General features: G+C 35.2%; 1 protein-coding gene across 1 annotated transcript in view; it reads right to left on the bottom strand.

Moving 5' to 3' along the window:
• Positions 1 to 22,520, bottom strand: part of LOC136031198 (condensin-2 complex subunit D3-L-like) — a 94,049-nt gene that overhangs the window by 51,890 nt on the left and 19,639 nt on the right. The window contains exons 3-5 of the mRNA XM_065710556.1: positions 21,972 to 22,155; positions 7,278 to 7,527; positions 4,797 to 4,956 (exon numbers count right to left, since the gene is read on the bottom strand). Coding sequence (XP_065566628.1) covers positions 4,797 to 4,956; positions 7,278 to 7,527; positions 21,972 to 22,155 — 594 coding nt within the window. The remainder of the gene's footprint in view (positions 1 to 4,796; positions 4,957 to 7,277; positions 7,528 to 21,971; positions 22,156 to 22,520) is intronic.

The following is a 22,520-nucleotide window of genomic DNA, read 5'->3' as shown; positions in this document are numbered from 1 at the left end:
TTCTTAAGGAAATGATGTGATAAAATAACTTGAATGACAGACTTCAGTCAAACAAGTACGTTATAACAACATTAACTGAAGAAACATGTCCTATTTTTGTAGTTTTAAAAAACTTAAAGGATTATTTCTGGAAAGCAAATACAGGTCAAACAGCTGGGACTCAAAATTGATCTATTTTTACTAACTGTTTTACTAACTATTTAAAGGTAGAAATTTAGCCCCAAGCCCAAGAGTAACGCCCCTTCGATTTAAAATCAAATACATTTTCAAATGGCGGCAAATCTACTTATTTAGATAGTAAAAAAAAAAAAAAAAAAAAAAAAAAAAAAAAAAAAAAAAAGTAGGAAATCCAGATATTTCGATCACATAAACAACGACCGTCATCAGCAGTATTACTAAAATACTATGATTAAAACTAGCATTTTTATACACAAAAAATAAATAACTTTTCGGGTTATTCGCAGAATAACGAACTTCTGGGTTATTCACTAGATTATTTTCAGAGAGAATTTGTTGACTAAGTTCGTTCAAAGTCTTGCTGTAAATTTTCTTCTTTAATCTTACCCAAAAGTAAAACAACAAAACGCATGATTGGCGAAATGAAACCATCCAAGTGAACAACTATAAACTTAACATTTCGCTTGCAATTAGAAGACACAGAAGCCTTTGCCACCTTCATTGGAAATTGTTTCAATTTCAATTCAATTTACAATGACTTCCATAAGGTTAATGAGCAAAATAAATTTTAATCGAATTAAATCTTACTTAAATATTTGAAAATTAATTGAAAGAAGTTAGTATTGATTCTTTAAAAATTCAGAAATAAAAAAAATCAATTATACAAAATGATTTTCATCCCAAATTAACTTGTCGATTTCATGGATAATTAATTTAAAATACATATTATCAATTAAAATTATATTTGTGATGTTTTATCAATCGAAGACCTCGATGATAGAATTTTTTTTTTATCTTTTGGGCTTGGATATCAGAGGAAAAACCGACAAATGACAAGGCCCAAAATTTGATAAAAATTTAAAGAAACTTACTACCATTTAGCGTCTCATGGGAAGACAATGTAGCGTTACTAAGCTTAGTTTTACATTAGCAAACACAGTTTAAAATGCTGGTCTGGTTTAGCATAAAAAGCCCGATCAACACTTCATTAAGCTACAAAATACAATTGATAACTTTTCTTTCTCTATCTTTATCAATCCCATTAACCACAAGAGGCGCTCCGGTGAGTTTTATTATTTGGCATTTATTACAGCATCCAATCTTCTATCTATGTTTGAGCGTAACAAAATAAGTCAGTTATTTACAAAAAAAAAGTTTTCCTTAGGCGACAATAGTAACAATAGCACTAATCAGAGAACATTAGAAACTAGATAAGAAAACTTGAGCTTTAGCGATTTAACATGAACTTAATAGGGTTTAAAAATTGGCCCTAGTGGTACAAACAGTAAATACTGACAAAGTTGAAACACTGACACTAAAGGAATATAGAGGTCCTCAAGACCTAGAGGTTGTTCGTGATTTATTTCCGATAAAATGACTTGAGTTTCTGATCATATAAGTTTCCTCTATTCTTTGACTTTCAAGCAGTTCGTGGTAACGAACTGTGAGCAAAGAACGAGTTTGGCCCAATAGTAACCGAAACTCTAAAATAAGGAATTTTGACAACAATGAAAACATCAAAAGAATTGGCTTTTTATGCTGATTAAAAAACAAATCATTAAGTTTAATGTTACCTATCAAAAGCTATGAGCCTCGGAAAATTTGCCTGAGTTTTGAAAAAGTGGCGAAACACCCCAAAAAGTCAAAGGATCTTAATAAAAATTATACCATCAGTTTAAGATTCTCGGAGAATTCCACTATCGAGGTGACAAGCTTCTATCTACAAAAATAAGGAATTTCGTATTTTTAGCCACAAGAAAGGTCACGGATGCGTGTGTATTTTTTTCTTTTTTTCCCAGGGGTGATTGTATCAGACCAATGGTCCTAGAAGATTGGGAGAGAGCTCATTCAAATGGAAATGAACGGTTTGTTTATCCTTTTTCAGTGATCAAAAAGATTGGAGAAGAGTAGCCCCCTCCCAAGATCCTATTTTCCCAAATACATACGATCGAAATTTTCAGATAGTCATTTTGTTTGGAATAGTTGAAAGGTCCAATAATTATGCCTCTGAGGGTGACATGGCCCCCCACAGTCCCTGGGGAAAGGACGGTAAGCTATGGAATTTGCCCAATGATTACATATGGTATTTGTATTGGGAAATATACACAAAATTTTCAGGAGGGGGGATTTCCCGCGGAAGAGGGAGGGAATGTTCCTGCCTGATTATAAAAGCAACCACAAATTAAATAAAGAACCTTTTTTCAACTGAAAGTTAGGAGCAAAATTAAACTTGAAACGAACAAAAATTATACCATATATGAGGGAGGTTTTCCACGCCTCAATCCCTCGCTATTTACTACGATAAATTTGGACTTATTTCACCCAGATCTTTAAGAATGAAAGCCGAAACACAAGGATCGTTGATTTGGAATAAGAAGCTTTTTCAAATAACTTAAAAGTCTGACATAACGATCAAGAGATTGAGGAGGGGGCAATACCCCTATAATTTCCGGTCGTCTTAAGTATTAATATTGCTCCTAACTTTCAGTTGAAACAACTTTTTATTTATTTAATAACTTACATAGAACCATTATCATTAACAGGGGGATTTTTCATAACAATAAGCTGGGTAAACCGAATCAAATAAGAATAATCTCGATTAATCAAAACAATAGCATTAGCGGATTTTTGATGGTTTTAGATATAAAACATTTTTATTATTCATATAAAAAAAGGTGAAGATAGGCTTAATACTATTTGTTCCAATAATTAATCCTTTATCTGTCTTAACCTCAAATAACTGGGCCTCAAGTAGCCAACAAGTGCACTAGACGAGGAAAAGTGTCAAAAAATCCCCAAATTTAGCAGCTGCTCTTGTATAGCACCAAAACAAGAGAAAATCATTGTAGTCGTTGACAAATCACCAGGGGTGAACACTTTGTATTGGGCTATGCACAAATTATAATCCTTATTATATCTTCTGAAAAGAATAAAATTTCCTTGAAAATAAAAATTTTTTGAATGAAAGATCTATGAGCCCACTAGTCTTAGCTGAACGCAAATAACAGCTATTCCAGATAATTTTGTAGAAATAATACTAGAACTGACTCCATTCATCCCTAATTTTATCTTTTTCAACTAGAGAGATAACAAGGACTTTCAGGTAAACAACAATCGGGAAAAAAGTACATTAACACAGACAAGTACTTTGCCTTTATAAAAAAGGAGCTAATCTAATATTAGATACTGTCTTGCGAAGAAATAGAAAATGGTATTAATGTCGACAGCCTATGCTATTTGCTGAAGGTAACAAAGAAATAAGGAGGAAGAAGTATATATTTATACTTTTTTATTGTCTACCGAGGAGAAGAATTTTTAACCGTTCTATAACAAGAGAAAAACGAGGGTCTAAAGTCATATGACTTTTTGTGCTAAACAAATAGAAAGTTAATGTTTTCAAAGGAAACCCTAGGATAAAATAAGCGAAAAATGGCTTTTTAAACAAGCACGAAAATATGGAATAGTGACTGAATGTGAGTTTTCGTTTAATTTTCTTTCTTTTTGTATAGCGTTTGTGTGTTTCTTTTTGTTGTTTTTTTTTATCCTTTCAGAAGTTTTTCCCCTTTTTTTCTGCTAATAAAAGCTTCTGGTGGTGAATCAAAATGTTCAGACACTTATTATTATTTGAACATTTTTTTTTTGCAAAGTTATACTGTCTTAGTAAAAATTTTATCCGTTTCCCAACATTTTTCTAAGGGAATTTTGAAACACAAATGATAATGATTCGCATTATCCAGATTTAGGCACCCTTTACTCTTCTTCATGGGATTTTCATTAAGGAAAGGAGGAAGAAGGACTCAAAAGGTAAAGAGAGGTGCTGAAAAGTCCATACTTTGTTGCGAAATATGATTTATAAAGTTTAGACTAAATTTGGTTGCGAATCTTTGCAGTTACCATATTCTTTTCTTTTCACGTTTTGATTTTGAATTTAAGTTTCGGAACTAAAGACTCCATTCAAAGAGTTCGGGGAACAGAGAAAACTCAAGTTATTTCAAAGAAAAAATAATCAATGCCATCACCAGCAAAAGCCATAAAGTTAACAATACAAGCTTAAATAAAACATTGTCTGCAGTTGTTAATTACACTTTTTTTTATCGCTTCTTTAAATTTTGCGCGCCATTGAGCTGAGCATAAAAGAATCATTTTTGTCATCGTAAACATATTTTTACACCAGCCAATGTTCTGCATGTAAATCGAGCTCTAAATATTTTACAATAAAAAAAGTTTAAAAATGGAAGGAAGTACCTACTGCCAAAAATTTTTAAGTTAAATAAGCTTTATGAAAGGTTTGATTGAAATCCAAATATTAATAAATCAAAAATAAGTTCGTTTTGAATGCTGGATACCGCTAAAATGTCACTGGCGGAAGTAGATTTATTGCCAATTAAGTCCACCTTAAAGCACCAACATATGCTATCTGAACTGAGTGCCATGCTCTTTGATTCATTTGTGGCACATGCTTTTTGAATTATTTCGTCCATTTGTAAGCACGAATAAGCTTAATTAGCTGAAAGAAATCGTCCATGTTAAACAAAGATCGATACAAGAAATAGAAACAGGTGAAAATTAGAAGAGAAATCATCATTTGTAAAAGCAGGACACAAAAATGGATAAATTACCATTTGCAAGATCTTGTAGAAAAAGTTATCACGGAGTTTGAGATAATCTTCTTGGAAGAGTCCAATGAGCAGGCTGAGTGTAGTTCTTCTTACTTGAATGTGATTATCCTTCAAGCACAACAGCACATGGAACATCAGCGAATCAGCTAACGAAGCGTACCTATACGAGTAATAATAAAAACAATCACAACTAGTTATTACAGATAGCACTAAATTTAAAAGAGCCTTTTAATGATTGTATATACATATCTGAAGTCTTGTGTTTACAAAAATTATTTTGTATATGAAAGGGGCTGCCCCCTCCCCAATATCCCTCTCTTCACGCTAAAGTTTTTTTTTGTAGTTAAAAAAAATCCTGATTCTAATTAAACGACCCTTGGGTTTCAGGAGTCGTAAATAAAGAATTGGGACAAAATGTCAAACTTCAGCTTAAGGAGCGGGGCATTGAGGAGGGGGCAGCCCCTTTCATATACGGAATAATTTCTATTCCTTTTAAGTTTTAACGTTGCTCCTTACTTTCATTTGAAAAATGTGATTTTTTACTTTAATTCCACTTCTATGGAATGATTCTCCCCCAAATTTACTGCTTGCTGCAAATCCCCCACCCCCCCCCCAAAAAACAATAAATTGTTGCGGACGATTCCGCCTGAAAAATTTTCCTTAGCATACTTCAATTGATAAAAACTGGTTTCTCATTCTATTTCTGATTATTTTAAAGACATACCAAAAAATCATATGTGGCGATTCCAACCCCCCCCCCCCCAAATTTCCACACCCTCTATTGGAAGTTTCCCGCGCGGAAACTTTCCCCATGGAGAATTTTTCCTAGTGATAACCTCCCCAAGGAGACTTTCTCTTGCGGACCCCCCCCCCCCCCATAGAAAAATCCCAAAGAGAATTCCCACTTTTCTGAAAATTTTCCTCGGACAATTCCTCGGACCATATGGAGAACACCTCCACATGTAAAAATAATTCACCAAAGAGATAGTAAGACAAACAAAACAAATTTTATATATGAATACTGGCAAAGGCTCCCGTGTCAAATTTCAACCGCAAAAATTTTCCACAAAACAATAAAATCTCCTCCACAGAGCTCCTCTCCCTCCTAAAAATGTCAGTATAGTTCCCAGGAACAAATACTATATGTAAACAACAGGCAAATTTCATAACTTGCAGTCCTTTCTCCAAGGGGCTGTGGGTGACCATGTCATCCCCAAAGGCATAGTTAGAGGTCCTTTCAACTATGCTGAATCAAATGGCTGTCTCCAAATTTTTATCAGAAGAATTTGGGGAAAAAAGGGGTGGAAGGAGGGCTAGTTGCTCTCTAATCTTTCCGGTCACTTAAAAAGGACACTAGAACTTTTAATTTCCATTCAAATGAACCCACTCCTGATCTTCTATGACTATTGATTCGGGACGATCACCACAAAAAATAATAATAAAATGTATAAGCAAAAACGCATCCGTGATCTTTCTTCTGACAAAAAAAAAAAAAAAAAAAAAAAAAAAAAAAAAAAAAAAAAAAAAAAAAAAAAAAAAAAAAAAAACATTTTGGCAGATTGGAGCTTGGAACTCCTACAGTAAGGTTCTCTGATACGCTAAATCTGATGGCGCAATTTTCAATGAGACTCATTGACTTTTACGGATGTTTCACCCCTTTTTCGAAAATTAGACGAAATTTCTCCCGCTCGAAGCTTTTGAAGGGTAATATTAGATTTAATGAATCTTATATGTCTGTGAGGAGCATAAAAACCAATTTTTTGCTGAATCTAATGTTAACAAAATTCTGTCTCTTAGAGTTTCGGTTACTATAATTCATACCAGCTATAATTCACATCAGCTGGAGTTCATTGCTTGGTCATGACGCTGGTCAAATCGGCCATCTTCTATGAGAACTTAGCTTGATTTAAAATCAGTAAATGATTCTAGCGGACTACACTATTGCTAATTTCTCCCAAATTACGGTCGCTTATTTGGAAAAAAGTAATGCGCTTCGATTTAGTCAGATATATAAAGGTTAGGATTCATTAGTGGGTTACGAATCTTTACATTATTTTTTCATTGATTTTGACATCTTAATTATGCATAAAAAGTAAAATATTATAAGATACAACCTTTTGTAGACTAAAAACACGGGACGAGGAAAGCATCAGCTGTTTTCAATAATTATTACTACCATTGCTTTTGTTTTTATGCCATGAACCAAGGCCACATAAGGAAAGAAGAGGAGAATAATTATCGATTTGAATCCCCTTCCAAAATAAGAAAATTTATATAAAGTCATAATGCTTGGTCAAACCAGCAAAAACAGAGCTAAAATACCTCTCCCCCTTTCTCTCTCGTATGCAGCCTTACCTCATAAATTAAGTGTAGCAATCAAATCATACAACCCAGTCATGCAATGAAAAGCTTGTCATAAACCAAAGTACAAAATCTGAAGGATTTGTATTGAGAAAAATATAAATTATATAGTTTGTCAACCTGATAATAATGTCGCAGAGCACATGGACGATATTATTTTTCAAAGCAGGTTCGGACGATGATCCAAGAAGTTTGCCCAGAGCCGGAACAACTTGTTTGGCCAGCTTTTCATTTTGTAAACAAAGCTTTCCCAAGGTTAATAAACCAGCAGATTGTAGAATTGGAGATGGATTGAAAGAGCACATCACTGGTTGACTGGAAGGAATTTGCGAGGAGGGTATGGGCTGGCTTGACGAAACAGAAGAATTTCCTAGAAAACAAAAGAGAACTAATTCTTCCAAAATTACTAGCCCCGGGCAGCTATATAGGGATTGGATACCCTTCTTCCTGAGCTTGAGCATCTTAGGCCCCACAAGGTATCAAGGTACCTAGACAAGCGCCTAGACAGGAATTATTATTGGGGAAAGTCAATTTTTTATTGGTGAGGCGGTATACTGAAAACACAAAAAAATAGGCAACTATAATAGACTATCAACAGAAGACTATCTACGTAAAGAGCGAGACGTTGAGGAGGGGACAACCCCTTTATATACGGATAATTTCTGTTCGTTTTAAGTTTTAATGTCGCTCCTTACTTGCAGTAAAAAAAAAAATATTATTTAATTTTTGAACGTTTTTGAATCAATGCATGTTTGATTTTGGCTCTCTGCAAATGAATAATTAAAACGAAATTTGCATATTATTTTTTTTGTAGCAAAATGACTTTCTCTTATTTTTGATCGGACGATTTTGGGAAAAGAACAGCGTGGGGGAAGAGGCCTAGTTGCCCTCCAATTTTTTGGTTACTAGAACTTTTAATTTTTTACGAATGTTTTTATTAGTCAAAAATATACGTAACTTACGAATTAACTTGCGTAACGAACTTCTATATTCGTATATTTTTATTACGTATATGAGGGGGTTTGCCCCCTCGCTCTTTACACTAAAGCTTAAAATTCGTCACAATTCTTTAAGAATGACCCCTGAATCACAAAGGCCGTAGAATAAATAGTTAAAATTACTAAAAATACTTTAGCGTAAAGAGCGAGGTATTTAGCAGGAAATGAACCCCTCGTATGTGTAATAATTTCTGTTCATTTTAAGTTTTAATGCTGCTCCTTACTTCCAGTTCAATAAGCATTTTCATATTTATTTTTTCATTGTTTTTTTTTAGTAATGCTAGAAAATCCTGCGCCCCCTTCATGGAATTTATCTTTCCCCATTACAAATTTCTCCAAGGAAAGGTCCTCCCACTTAGCCCCCTTCCCTTTAACCCCCCCAACCAAATAAAATCCCCCTGAAAACGTCTGTACACTTCCCAATAACCATTACTGTATGTAAACACTGGTCAAAGTTTGTAAATTGCAGTCTCTCCCCCGGGGACTGTGGGGGAGTAAGTCATCCCCAAAGACATAGTTATTATGTTTTTCGACCATGCTGAAAAAAGGGCTATCTAAAAATTTTGATCCATTGACTTTAGGAAAAAAGTAAACATGGGAGGGGGCATAGGTGCCCTCCAATTTTTTGGTCACTTAAAAAGGGCACTAGAACTTTTAATTTCCGTTAGAATGAGCCGACATTCTAGGGCTATCGAGTGAGATTGAGGCAACATTCTAGGACCACTGGGTTGATACAACCACTCCTGGGGAAAAACAAAAAAAAAATGAAAAACAAACGAACAAATAAACACGCACTCCTGATCGGTCTTCTGGCCAAAAATACCAAGTTCTTCATTTTTGTAGATAGGAGCTTGAAACTTCTACAGCAGGGTTCTCTGATACGCTGAATGTAATGGTGCGATTTTCGTTAAGAGTCTATGACTTTTAGATGGTGTTTCCCCCAATTTTCTAAAATAAGGCAAATTTCCTCAGGCTCGTAACTTTTGATGGGCAAGACTAAATTTGGTAAGAATAATATGTTTATGATCAGCATAAAAATCCAATTCTTTTGATGTATCTATTAGTGTCAAAATTCCGTTTTTTAGAGTTTCGTTTACTATTGAGCAGGGTCTCTCCTCACTACAGTTCGTTACAATGAACTGTTTGATAATATATTACTTCAGAAACTTGTTATTGAATTCAATATTAATCATTCCCTATTGACATTGGTTGTCTCCTTCTTATCAAATATATCACGAGTAGTTAAATATCTAAATCATTATTCTAATTTTCTCCCTTCCCACAAGAAAGTACCCAAAGGCACTCTCATTGGGGCCCCCTTTTCTCACTTAGTATTAACAGTCTGACTAAGGAATTTCCAGACAGATGGGAATTTGTCATTAACCTTATGGTTGTCGAAACCTGCTATAGGAATTTAATGAGCAAACTATGAGCACTCAATGGCACTACGCAATATGCCTCGGATTTGGGTATGAGAGTGATCTCTTCTAAATCCACGAGCATACCATTTCCCCCTTAAACCCCCTCTCAATTTCTTAATCCTATCTCTCCTAAAATTTCTGTTTCCTGCATCAAATTACTTGGGGTCATTTTTTGAGCTAATTTAAATTGGGGTATTCATGTTTAAAGTTTCATTCATAAAGTTAATGTATCTATCTCCCTCCTTAACCTTCTTAAATAAATATAGTGTCACCCTTCCCAATTGCTTAGGTATTTATATTTCCTTTGTTCGCCCTCATTTCGAATATACTTGTCAGTTTGGAACCCAAGCATACCCAGGGAAGAATCGGATAAAATTGAATCTATCCAAAAGAGAACACTGAGAATAATTCCTAAATAAGATAAGGTTTCATACTCTTTTCTTAAAAAAAAAGGTTACGTTAGAAACGCTTGGGTACAGGAGAGGTTTGTTGCACCTCCGTTTTTCAAGAAATGCAATGACAAACCTTCGCAAAGTAAATATTTTTCTCAAAAGACACTCCCCACCCAGATTCCGTCCGACTCGGGCTGTTTCTCAGCCTGTTCCGACCTTCGCCTCCCGTTTACCGACGTACCTCCAGATACGATAAGACTTTTGTCCCTTGCATTATAGAAAAGATTAACAAAGCATCCCGCTATCCTATCTCATCCTACATCCTGTAAAGATAAATATTCTTTATATGCTACAATGAAGAACTTGGATTTTTGAAAATTTTAATCACTTTCTCCATTTGCCAACATAAATTTTTTACTTCCCGATGTTATGTCAAAAGCAACTGTGGATAAACAAACTGACATTCACGAAAATAAACAAAAATATGCAACTTTAAGAAAAAACACTATAACTAGAGAGACACACAACTTTACTCGACAAAATGCTATAAACATAAAGGTTTTCAGTAAAGTATTACTTTTTAGAATCCTACAAATGTTGAAAAATACCACAAGTTAGTCTATTTGAGTTAGTTTTGTAGATATATCTTGCATAATCTACGAAGTAATCACCTGTCTTAAGTGTCAACCTTGCTCTTTACTTCCGTGAGAAAAAACTTGTTTTTTAAATTAATTACATGGAGGAGAAAGCGAGAAATTTGAGGGAAATGTAGTGGTGACGACATTATGGTGGTCTACTGTTTTATTTTCATTTCAACCACCGTTAACCAAGAGTGGTCAGCCACTTTGTCCTTCACCATGTACAATTGCACGACCTTCACTGAAAAGTCACGCCCATCTTCTTTCCCCATCGTTTTTCAAACTTTTTGACTGCGGCTTTGTACAAGTTATAAAACACCTTGCAACTCATCTTATGGAAAAAAAAATTTGTCAACAAATTATTTGTTTTAATTAAATTTGGTTTTTTGTTTGCTTATTCATTCACAACAATTTCCAAAAAAAGTTAAAAAAACCCGAGTAATTTAAGTATCATCAATAATTCTTTGTTTTTTCTTGGACGGCTACTTATTAAATGGCTGAATTGTGCATTTTTTTTTTTTTTTGTTTAATAGAGTCTAGTTCAACATTCTGTTTCTATATATTTTGTTCATAGTACGAAAGTTGATATTTTTTGTCATCACCTATGAAGTTAGTGGTATTCTCAAATGAGGTCCAACATCAAGCCTGTTTTGGGTTGTGGACAAGTATATTCGGGCTGTGGACACAGTTTCACCTGTACAAGTTGCGTAAAAGGCATTAAGAAATTGTATAGCTTTTCGCTCACGCTTGGATACTCCTTATGACAGCGCAACCAAAAATTTATTACGGGTATAGTTTCAAACACTTACTTCAAACTAGTGTTGAATAAAATTTCAAATAAATTATAAACCTCTCGCTCATCAGGATTAAACAACTCTTCCATTTCCATTTCGACAGAAAATGAACCTTCAATCGGTTACTATTTAAACGAATATCGGGAAAGCCATTTTTAGAACTAAATTTAGATCAGAAATAGGTTATTGACTTGAAACTGATGTTGTTTCTAAATTTAAATCTGCTCCATCATTTTTTTTATAAGCTTTAATAAAATTAAGTAAGGTTTAAAACAAATTCAAATCTCACTTTGAAAATCGTTGATCCCGCAGTCTTTTGTTTAGTTATCGCAGCGACTTTTCCCCATATTTTGAGAATGTTGAAAATTAAGCCTTGAAAATATAAATTAAATTCTTGAATGTAGCATATATTTCGCAGGAATAGGTTGATTTGATGAACCACACAGAATCGTGGAATCTATCTTTAAATAGAACAAGAGCTAAGAGCTCATATGGCACTTGTGACGAGGCGAGAAGAGCTAAGAGCCAAGAGATCATATGGTATGAGCTCTAACAAAATTCTATGAATCAATAGATTGATTTAAAAAGGAAAATAAGAGGCTTAATGCCGATCAAGATTTAAAATAAGAGCTCTGAGTCACAAAGTCCTTCTAAATATCAAAATTCATTAAGATCCGATCACCCACTCGTAAGTCATAGATACCTAATTTTTTCTAATTTTCCCTCTCCCTTTTGCCCCCCAGATGGTCGAATCTGGGAAAACGACTTTATCAAGTCAAATTGTGCAGCTCCCTGACATGCCTACCAATTTTCATCGCCCTAGCACGTCCAGAAGCACCGAACTCGCCAAATCACTGAACCTCTCCCCCAACTCCCCCAAAGAGAGCGAATCCAGTACGATTCTGTCAATCAGGTATCAAGGAGATCTGTTTATTCTATTCACCAAGCTTCATCCCGATTCCTACACTCCAAGTGTTTTTCCAAGATTTTCCCCTCCAAATCCCCACAATGTCAAAAGATCTGGTCGGGATTTGAAATAAGAGCTCTGAGACATGAATTCCTTCTAAAAATCAAATTTCATTACGATCCGATCATCTATTCGTAAGATATAAATACTCCAATTTTCATGTTTTCCAAGAATTCCGGTTCCCCCCTCCAACTCCCCCGAATGTCACAGGATCTGGTCGGAATTAGAAATTAGAACTTTAAAGCACAAGATCCTTCTGAATATCAAATTTCATTAAGATCTGGTCACCCTTTCGTAAGTTACAAATACCTCAATTTTCAAAATTACCCCCCCCCCCCAATTCCACCAAAGAGAGCAGATCTGGTCCAGTTATGTCAGTCACGTATCTTAGACAGCTTTCTATTCTTCCCATCCAGTTTCATCCTGATCTCACCGCTTTAAGTATTTTCTAAGATTTCCGGTCCCCCCAACTGCCTCTCCCCCCCAATTACGCTTGATCCGGTTGAGATTTAAAATAAGATATCGGAGTTACGAGGTCTTTCTAAATATGAAGTTTCATGAAGATCCGATCACTCCTTCGTAAGTTAAAAATACGTCATTTTTCTTATTTTTCAGAATTACCCCCCCCCCCGCAATTGGGCGGATCCGTTCCAATTATGTAAATCACGTATGCAAGACTTCTGCTTATTTTTCCAACCAAGTTTCATCCCAATCCCTCCAATCTATGCGTTTCCCATCATTTTAGGTTTCCCCACCCCAAACTTCCCCCAATGTCACCAGATCCGGTCAGGATTTAAAATAAGAACTTTGAGACACGATATCCTTCTAAAAATCAAATTTCATGGAGATCCAATCACCCATTCGTAAGTTAAAAATACCTCATTTTTTTCTAATTTTTCAGAATTAACCCCCCCCCCTCAACTACCCCAAAGAGTGCGGATCCGTTCTGGTTATGTCAATCATGTATCTAGGACTCGTGTTTTTTTTCCACCAAGTTTCATCCCGATCCCTCCACTCTAAGTGTTTTCCAATTTTTAGGTTTCTCCCTCCCAACCCCCCCCCCCCCAATGTCACCAGATTCGGTCGGGTTTAAAATAAGAGCTCTGAGCTATGATATCCTTCTAAATATCAAATTTCATTGAGATCCGATCACCCGTTCGTAAGTTAAAAATACCTCTTTTTTTCAGAAATACCCCCCCCCCAACTACCCAAAAGAGAGCGGATCCGTTCCGTTTATGTCAATCATCTATCTAGGACTTGTGTTTATTTTTACCACCATGTTTCATCCCGATCCCTCCACTCTAAGTGTTTTCCAAGTTTTAGGTTTCCCCCTCCCAACTTCCCGCCCCCATCACCAGATCCGGTCGGGATTTAAAATAAGAGCTCTAAGACACGATATCCTTCTAAACATCAAATTTCATTGAGATCCGATCACCCGTTCGTAAGTTGAAAATACCTCATTTTTCTAATTTTTAAGAATTACTCCCCCCCCCCCCAACTACCCCAAAGAGAGCAAATCAGTTTCGATTATGTCAATCATGTATCTGAGACTTGCGCTTATTTTTCCCATCAAGTTTCATCCCGATCCCTCCACTCTAAGTGTTTTCCAAGATTTTAGGTTTCCCCCCTCCAACTCCCCCCAATGTCATCAGACCCAGTCGGGATTTAAAATAAGAGCTCTGAGACACAATATCATTCCAAACATCAAATTTCATTAAGATCCAATCACCCGCTCATAAGTTAAAAATACTTCATTTATTCTATTTTTTCCGAATTAACCGGCCCCTACTCCCCCCCCAGATGGTCAAATCGGGAAAACGACTATTTCTAATTTAATCTGGTCCGGTCCCTGATACGCTTGCCAAATTTCATCGTCCTAGCTTACCTGGAAGTGCCTAAAGAAGCAAAACCGGGACTTTAGGTTTTCCCCCTCCAACTCGCCCCAATGTCATCAGATCCGGTCGGGATTTAAAATAAGAGCTCTGAGACACAATATCATTCCAAACATCAAATTTCATTATGATTCAATCACCCGCTGAAAAGTTAAAAATACTTAATTTTTTCTATTTTTTGCGAATTAACCGGGCCCCCACTCCCCCCCCCCCCAGATGGTCAAATCGGGAAAACGACTATTTCTAATTTAATCTGGTCCGGTCCCTGATACGCTTGCCAAATTTCATCGTCCTAGCTTACCTGGAAGTGCCTAAAGTAGCAAAACCGGGACCGACAGACAGACCGACAGAATTGGCGACTGCTATATGTCACTTGGTTAATACCAAGTGCCATAAAAACAGTATCCTCTTTAGATGGTGAATGTTTGTATCCTGAAATAACTAAGTTTTGTCTTTTAGCCCAAACAGACGTTTAAAACGTTTCCTTTTGAAAGCGATCGTGAACTACACTACAAAAGGACGTATTTAGAGTCACTTTACATTCCCTTGCATATTCGGCCAAAAAGTCTTTTATTTGATGGACAGGGTAGTATACATATCACGAACTTGACACATTTTTCAAAATTTCCCGAAAAATAATAGTATGTAAACAAATTTTTTGAATGTTTTCATAGTTTTCTTTTTTCAAAAAAAAAAAAAAAAGATCGCTACTCGTAGTGAGATTTTCAATTTGTTTGTCCATCTTAAACATTCACTTAGTGGTGTAGAAATACCAACTGGTTTAACAACATAGGCCCCAAATAATGAGAAAATACTAAGTAACAGCCACAATTAGGCTAACACTGCAAACGGAATAATCATAGAAAATCAAACTTAATATATAAACGTTTCTCGTAGAGCATTTTTTTTCTGATATTTTTAATTTCATAATTTATACCACAGCCCTTTGTTTAATTTATTTTATATTCCAGTCCTACAAGCTAAGTACTCTATTTGGAGTCTGACTTTATCTATATTTTAGGCTAACTTGTGAATTATTTCAGATTCTTTTTATTTTCTCGAATTTTATATATTAAACTACCCAAAAATCCCCTTTACCCCAATTTCATCTAATGTAAAAGTCTTATAACATAATTTTAGCCTTTTTCTAAAACTTAGTCTTTCAGCACAAAAGAGAATATGAAAAATACAATAGAGGCAAAAAGAGAAGAAGTCAACAGAACAGATTTAAGGAGAAACAATAAAAACACATTAAATAGGATCATCATTGGAAAGGTTTAATTTGCATTTTTAAGAGCTTTTAAAAGTTTTCCAAAAAGGTATTCAATATACACAACAAGAAACCATTTGTAACAAATTAATTTAACAGGTACTTAAACCAAAAGCTTCCCCCTTCCTTTCTTAACTAAGAAATTAAAGTAGAGTGTCAGACTTTTGCCTCTTAATCTATTTCTTACTTTCATTTTCCGGAGACTTAGAACTATATATTCTCTTGAGCACAGGATAATATTGGGACAAGACACCCTTGGGACTTCCGGAATAGAAAAGATCTTTACCTTACTTTCTCCTTTTTTTTTAGCCAAAGCATTCTTCCGAAACCTGACGAATCCGAAAGAAGATATGTCACAAAGCGTTGGATTTCTTTCTTTTTAGTGAGAAATCCGAACTGCAAAATTGATTCAGCAACTCTTCATTTAAAAAATTTGGCTCTTAGGAAAGCTGTAACTTTTCCATTAGAGACAAAGAAGACTAAAGAAAACTGCATCATATTTTTGCAATGTTATAGCAGGAATAAAATGATAAATTAAAGCTAAGGTTAGATAACAAATGAGCCTTAACTTGATGCCAGAGAGAAAAATAAAATGCAAGCCAGAAGTGAGGTTAAACAAAGCGTTAACTTTGCAGACTTGGTTCCGACAGGTCATTGGAACGTTTATCCCAGTGAGCCAACTAGCAAGACGAACTATGAAAGGATTAAGTGAAAAGGAGTGGAAAAGTAACAAATCTAAAGAATAAGGTCAAACGGTCTTACTAATGATCATAGATAAAGAAAGGATTTAAACTTCTTACTTCGTAAAGCAAAAATAAAATCAGCTGACTTGAGCATCTCTAACGGCTGTTGTGGATAAGAAATATGAAACAAAACGCTGCTAGTTTTATCCTATCAACTATTGTGCGTTTTTCAATGACACATTCTCCAGCACTATGCTCATCAAGAACAGCAGATATGCCTCTAGTCTGTTCCCCAACTTCATTGACAGGCTTCATGAACTGGTCGAATTAAAGGCAGTCAGAATGAAGTGTGTGGTTAAATTTTATCTTTTCATCTGAAGAAGCAGTGTACTAGGAAAGAAATTTCCCCTAAAAAAATATGTGGATATTCTTGCCGCAAAAAAAAAAAAAAAATCTTGAACGTCAAGGTGATGGAGCTGGATCTTCGATTGGGGCATAAGATAGGCCCTTCTTTTTAACGGATTAAAGTTTGTTTTTTAAGCCTCAGGCTGGTCTTCAATCGACAGTAGATCCACTTGATGGGATAGGAAAGCAGCAATAAGGTCTATGTTTTTTGATACGGCTGCATGGGGTGTTGTGATGATCGGAGGATAGTTTAGCGGGTTCATTGGGTTACCTCACTTGTCATTTATGTACGAAGGGGAAACATTAGAACCCAGGTAACTATCTTGGAGAAACCTGGCTTCCACCACCATGGCCAAAAGACATAAAATTAAAGAAAAAATTTGCAGTACAACTTAATATTATATCCTACAAAATTATTAGCTTTTTTTTAGCACATTTTCTTTTTTACACTGATCAATGCTGACCTACGACGTCCTCAGTTTGGCTATCAGAGGGTACATAGCTAGCTAGGCAATATCATTTTTGTTGACTCAGAAATTTTTCCTGATCAACCTTTTTGCGGTAACAAACTGAAATTAAATAGCGTTATATTTCTATAGTAACCTAAAAACGAGAAAACACAATTTGATAACAATAAATACGTCAAAATAATCTGATTTTTACAGCGATTCCAAATACATAAAGTTTATTATGTCTAAGATTACCCATAAAAGACAAAAGGCCGGAGAAAATTTGTGTAATTTAAGAAAAAAAGGGGAGGGGCGAAATCCTATAAAAGGGTTGCAATCCTACTGAAAATGCACCATCATATTCAGTACGCGTAAGAGCTCAATTGCGAAGTTTGAAATTCCTATTTCGATAACACGAAATTTTTGTTTTTTCCAAGAAACTTGGTAAATGGATGCATGTTAATTTATTCGCTGATTAGGTTGTTTATTTCTCCCAGGGTGATCATACTGAAGGGTGGACATCAAACAACGGGGGGTATCTCATTCAAACTGAAATTAAAAATGTAGTGCAATTTCTAAGAAATAAAAGATATCAAGCCAGAGAAAAGAACTAATTTTTGCCATTTTGTGCCGCAAACCCAAGTTTTTTACCCGAAGAGGGTGGTGCTCGAGGATGCTATCCAGTGAAATTTCTGATATTGCCCATCAGTTTAGAATTATTGACAAGCTTCGTATGTACTACTGCTACCGCCACTACAAATAACTCAATTGGCAGCACCAAGCCACATTAGGCCAGCACAGTTGCACAAGCTTCTCCTCTTCCCCAATATACCCAAAGCTTTGTTCTTTAACCCCCTCCAATGATTTCCGCCCCATTTGGGAATAACCTGCTTTTGTCTGGCCCAAGGCGGATGCCCAAAAAGTAAAATCTTTGGGAAACTATCATGCTTTATCCATAAAACATGGCCGAGCCATCTTAAACTTTTATCCATCATAACTCTAGAAAGTGGGATGGGACTAAATTTTCCGTACAGTCTGTTATTTGATAGATGGTCAGTATCCTTGCACAATTCTATTCAAAACCTTTAACAAATCTTCCTCACCCTTTCGAAGCACCCATGCTTCAGAGGAATATTTGACCACTATTATTACTCTAAATTCAAAATTTCTAATCTTCATTCGCAGACTTATCTTCCTATTCTTCTGAACTTTATTTTCAACTACGATAAAAACACCCTGCGTCTTGGCTATTCTGTTTTCTACAGAATAGTAAAACTATTCCTTGATAAGTAAAACTATTCCCTTGTTTCTCGGTACTTAATGCCATATTGATCTTTATTTATTCCTTGTCTGAGCACCTTGATCTTTTTAAAATTAATTTTCGAACTTGAAAATCTTAAAATCTCCAAAAATCCATTTATTTTCACTAGCATTTTTTCTAGAACACTCAAATCATTTGTATAATCTGATTCAAGGAGAATTTGACCTTCCCACTTGATCTCATATTCTTTTATAGCATTTGCTGTGTTCCTTGGGACAAAGTCAATAAAAATAATTCCTATTAAAGGGGATAGGATACACCTCCGATTAACTCCTGATTCTCCACCGCACCAGTTATTAACTTCACTTCCCACGTTTACCGCAGTAGTATTACCCTTATAGATGGCAATAATTATTTTAATATGTTTATCTAGAATACCATGCAATGACAGGACCTTCACTAAAGCTAAATCAAATATCTGTCCGTAATAGATAAAACCGAGAATTTAAGAGCAGTGGCACCAATCGGTGGAGGGGGGCTTGTATTTTCGTGTCCCCCCGATATTGCAAACAATATCCTTTTTCGGTATTTTCATTGAAAAATACCCTTTTTATGTATTTTTATTGGAAAAAATCAAAAACAAATTGCCCATCCCCTAGATTTTGAAAAAAAAAGTTTTGTCCCCTCCCAATATTTTCTTGAACCGGCGCCACTATTAAAGGATCTGATGGCAAAGACACTTCTCAACTGTTAATCTAAGAGTGGAAAATTAGGTCGACACATCTTCTCCCCTTCTTAAAACTACGTTATTCTTCTCTCAAAATTTTACGGACACCACCTATTAGTCTAATAGGTATCATCATCCTAAGTAACTTGTTTCCTACAGAAACAAATCTAATGCCTCTGTGATTACGACGATCCTTTATATTATCTTTCTTGTAAAGAAGTTTAGTTAAAATTTTCCTATAATCACAAGACACTTCCATTTTTTAAATCGTATTCACTTCAGCAATTAATATTTAGTTTTACAACCACCACATTTCAAATTTATAACACTGTCAGCAATCTAACTATTTTCAACCTAAGGAGCTGCTGTAACGAAGTGGTTACTTGCCGTGTAAGAAAAGGGATTGAAATCGATCTTAGACTGCAGTAGAGGTTAAGAGAGCTGAAACTATTATCTGAAAGTCCTTTGGAATTGCAGATAATTAAAAAAGAAACAAAAAATTATTAGTTCTCAAAATAGGGATCAAAAAGAGCAACTTTTTTTCTTTGTTTAGCAATAGAGGCCCGAGCTTCGATTCAAGCTACCACAGGGCTGACGCAAGGACCTTTGTAGTCAAGAAGCATTGTTAACCCATAGACTATACAGCAACTGTCTGTTGTCGAAATCTTTTTGTTCTTTTCAATATCATTTCCAACTATTATATCATGGTTTAACACACCCATAAAAGTATTCTGCATACCCCTTAACAACGCTTTTCTCACTGCTAATTGAGGCTACATTCCGATTTATATCTCAGACAAAGCCAGACAGACTATTTCCTCTCATTCATTCACCAATCTTACTATTCAGTAACAAGTTTTACAATTATGCCATCTGGCTGCATCTTCCAGATCCTCAGCAATTGTATTCGTGGCCTCCCTTTTATTTCTTCTTAATTCATACTTTAATTCCTATTCTGCTTTGATCACTTTCTTTACTTTCATTACTTACTCTTGTAAGATTTCATCACCCACAAACTTCTTGTGCAAACTCCTTCTCTCTTCTACCAAGCTTATGCCGTTTTCGATAACATTCCTAGCTAAGTTTTTACCTTCCATTCAAAAACTTATTTTGCTACTTTGCAAACTATTTTCCCAAAATTGTTCCACCCATCTTCTGCATTTTCAAATTCTAGACTTTCCAGTTTCATACTCAATTCTTACCGAGGAATTCTTCTCCGATTCTCATCCTGGAGTCTATCAGCGTCACAACTACCCGGAAGGTAAGGACCCTTCATGAAGTTAGACTTTAAATTAACTTTAGAGACTGCTATATGGTAATTTTTGCCTTTTAAAACTAATAAAAGCACTTCTATATACCCTAATGTCTTGTATTAATAGTTTTCACTATTTTTAGTAGTTTTTTGAGTTGCGTTAAAAATTCGGGCCCCCTTCTCCTCTTTCGCTGGCAGTGGCTGCCTTCAAGCCTTGCCCGCGTTTATTTGAATTTTGGCCTTTTGTACAATTTTTTTTTAATAACTGAACTCTAACTAAATCTTTCAAGTAGATCAGATTTTTGTTACTTTTTACTACAGATCATATCCATGTTAGAGTCTAGTTTGATACTGTTTGTCACCTTGGGAAGTTCTTCTCCTGGGCAAAACAAATTTTCAGAAGTGGATCCATATCCCTAAGTAGGGGCCGGGGAAGCATTATATCAAAAGTTATATCAAAGCATTATATAAAAGTCACTTTTTACTTACAGTTTTTTTTTATTACAAACTATTTGATAAGATTCACTTGTGATGAAATTTTTTTTTTTAACCTGTCGATTTTATTAAGTCGAATATGACAACAGAAAGAAATAGGGTCAGTTTGACAGCTGGACAATGAGTTAAAATTTAGTTTTTCTCTTGCTTTTTTTTTAATGTCTGAATTGTATTGATAGTTGTATCGATCCTACCAGTTTTCAATTTACAAACACAAAATCAATAAAAGCTTCCTATTATGGTTTAAAACTGAAATACAGTTCTGAATTACAAACTAAAAACACAATGAACAACACAGCTTTCATTCACAGGTCATTTTCACTAAACATTACAGGGATAAATCAATCTTTTAGAGTGAAATTTCTTTTCAACAGCATACCTTGACATAGGGGGACAGGGAACCACCTCCAAGATTACTTCAGGCTCTTCGAAAAAACGAGCATAAAAATGTCCTGTTACCTTGCTTTCTACCAACCCTCATTCCCGAAAAAAATGTAAAATACTCTTAAGGACTCGATCCTCTGTGTATCTTTTTTAAAAACATTCCAAAAACTATTTTGACAGAAAAAAGTCGCTAGAAAATGTCTTTAATCAGACTTATTTACTAGGGAAACCACTTGGAAAACATGAGGATAGATAAAACACGAGCTCCGTCTTTAAGTCATCAAAATGCTAATGCCTTCCTTATTTCATAAAAAACATTCCTTGTCTAAAAGAAAAATCACTGAGGGCTGAATGCCAAAACCCCAAATTTCAGTTTTAATACTTCTAGCCTAACCACTTAAACAAATAAGACTGGCATATCCTCCCATCGATTAGGTAGGATCTTAACGAGTGCGTTGGTGACACTCTCATGAAGATCCTTAATCTTCAGGCATTTAGAGACATATGTTACATGACGGCCGAAACATAGCGAGAGCTAAGGTTTTAGTATGTTGAGGAATTTTAGAAATATATCCTTTCTACCAGAGAAGTAAGACCCCAGTAGTTTCATGACGAAAAAAACATGCCTATTGTCGAGATCTTTAGAGATGTAAAATTTTGTCAAATACGTATATGGCTGTGCAAACCATGAGCTTAAGGGAAGTTGAAATTTGTAACTTAGTACCTCTACGCATGGTGCCGTCGGAATAGCTCAAAATTTAGAGAAAAATACTAATTTTTGTTTACCATCTGTCGGGAAGACAATACTCTGAACAGCAACACATACACGCGAGCTTACTTTGCCTGGACACAACTGTGCAAGATCGCCCAGGGTTATCAGTCTTTTTAAGATACCCTCTTCAAAAGCCGGTGAACGTCTTCCATCCGAAGAATTCTTCAAAATTTTTTCTGAGAGGTAAAGATCACACAGCTAAAAAAAGAAAATGAGTTATAAATTAAAACGAAGGCAAGAAATACTGCAGGCCATTCTGGATATTTAAATACATGAGACAGTAGCCTAAAATGCCAATAGTTGATAAAAAGTCCAGTAGTTTTAAACCAACTTTTCTCTATAAACATTTCAAAAACATGATATTTTCTAGGGCGGAGCCATGACACTGACATTTGATATTAGTTAGACAGAAATTTGGGTTTATTGATATAAATAAACAAAATAAAACAAGCAAATGACCCGAAGTAAAGCTTTTTTGGGCTTACAACCCCAATACACATACAAATCAAAACTATACGAAAAAGAAGAGGAAAATGAAAAAAGAAAAGAAAAGAAAAAGAAAA

This window comes from Artemia franciscana, chromosome 9 (assembly GCF_032884065.1).
Source record: "Artemia franciscana chromosome 9, ASM3288406v1, whole genome shotgun sequence".
NCBI classification, from domain to species: domain Eukaryota; kingdom Metazoa; phylum Arthropoda; class Branchiopoda; order Anostraca; family Artemiidae; genus Artemia; species Artemia franciscana.
Note: the sequence above shows the minus strand (reverse complement) of the source record. Positions and strands in the feature narration are given on the sequence as shown.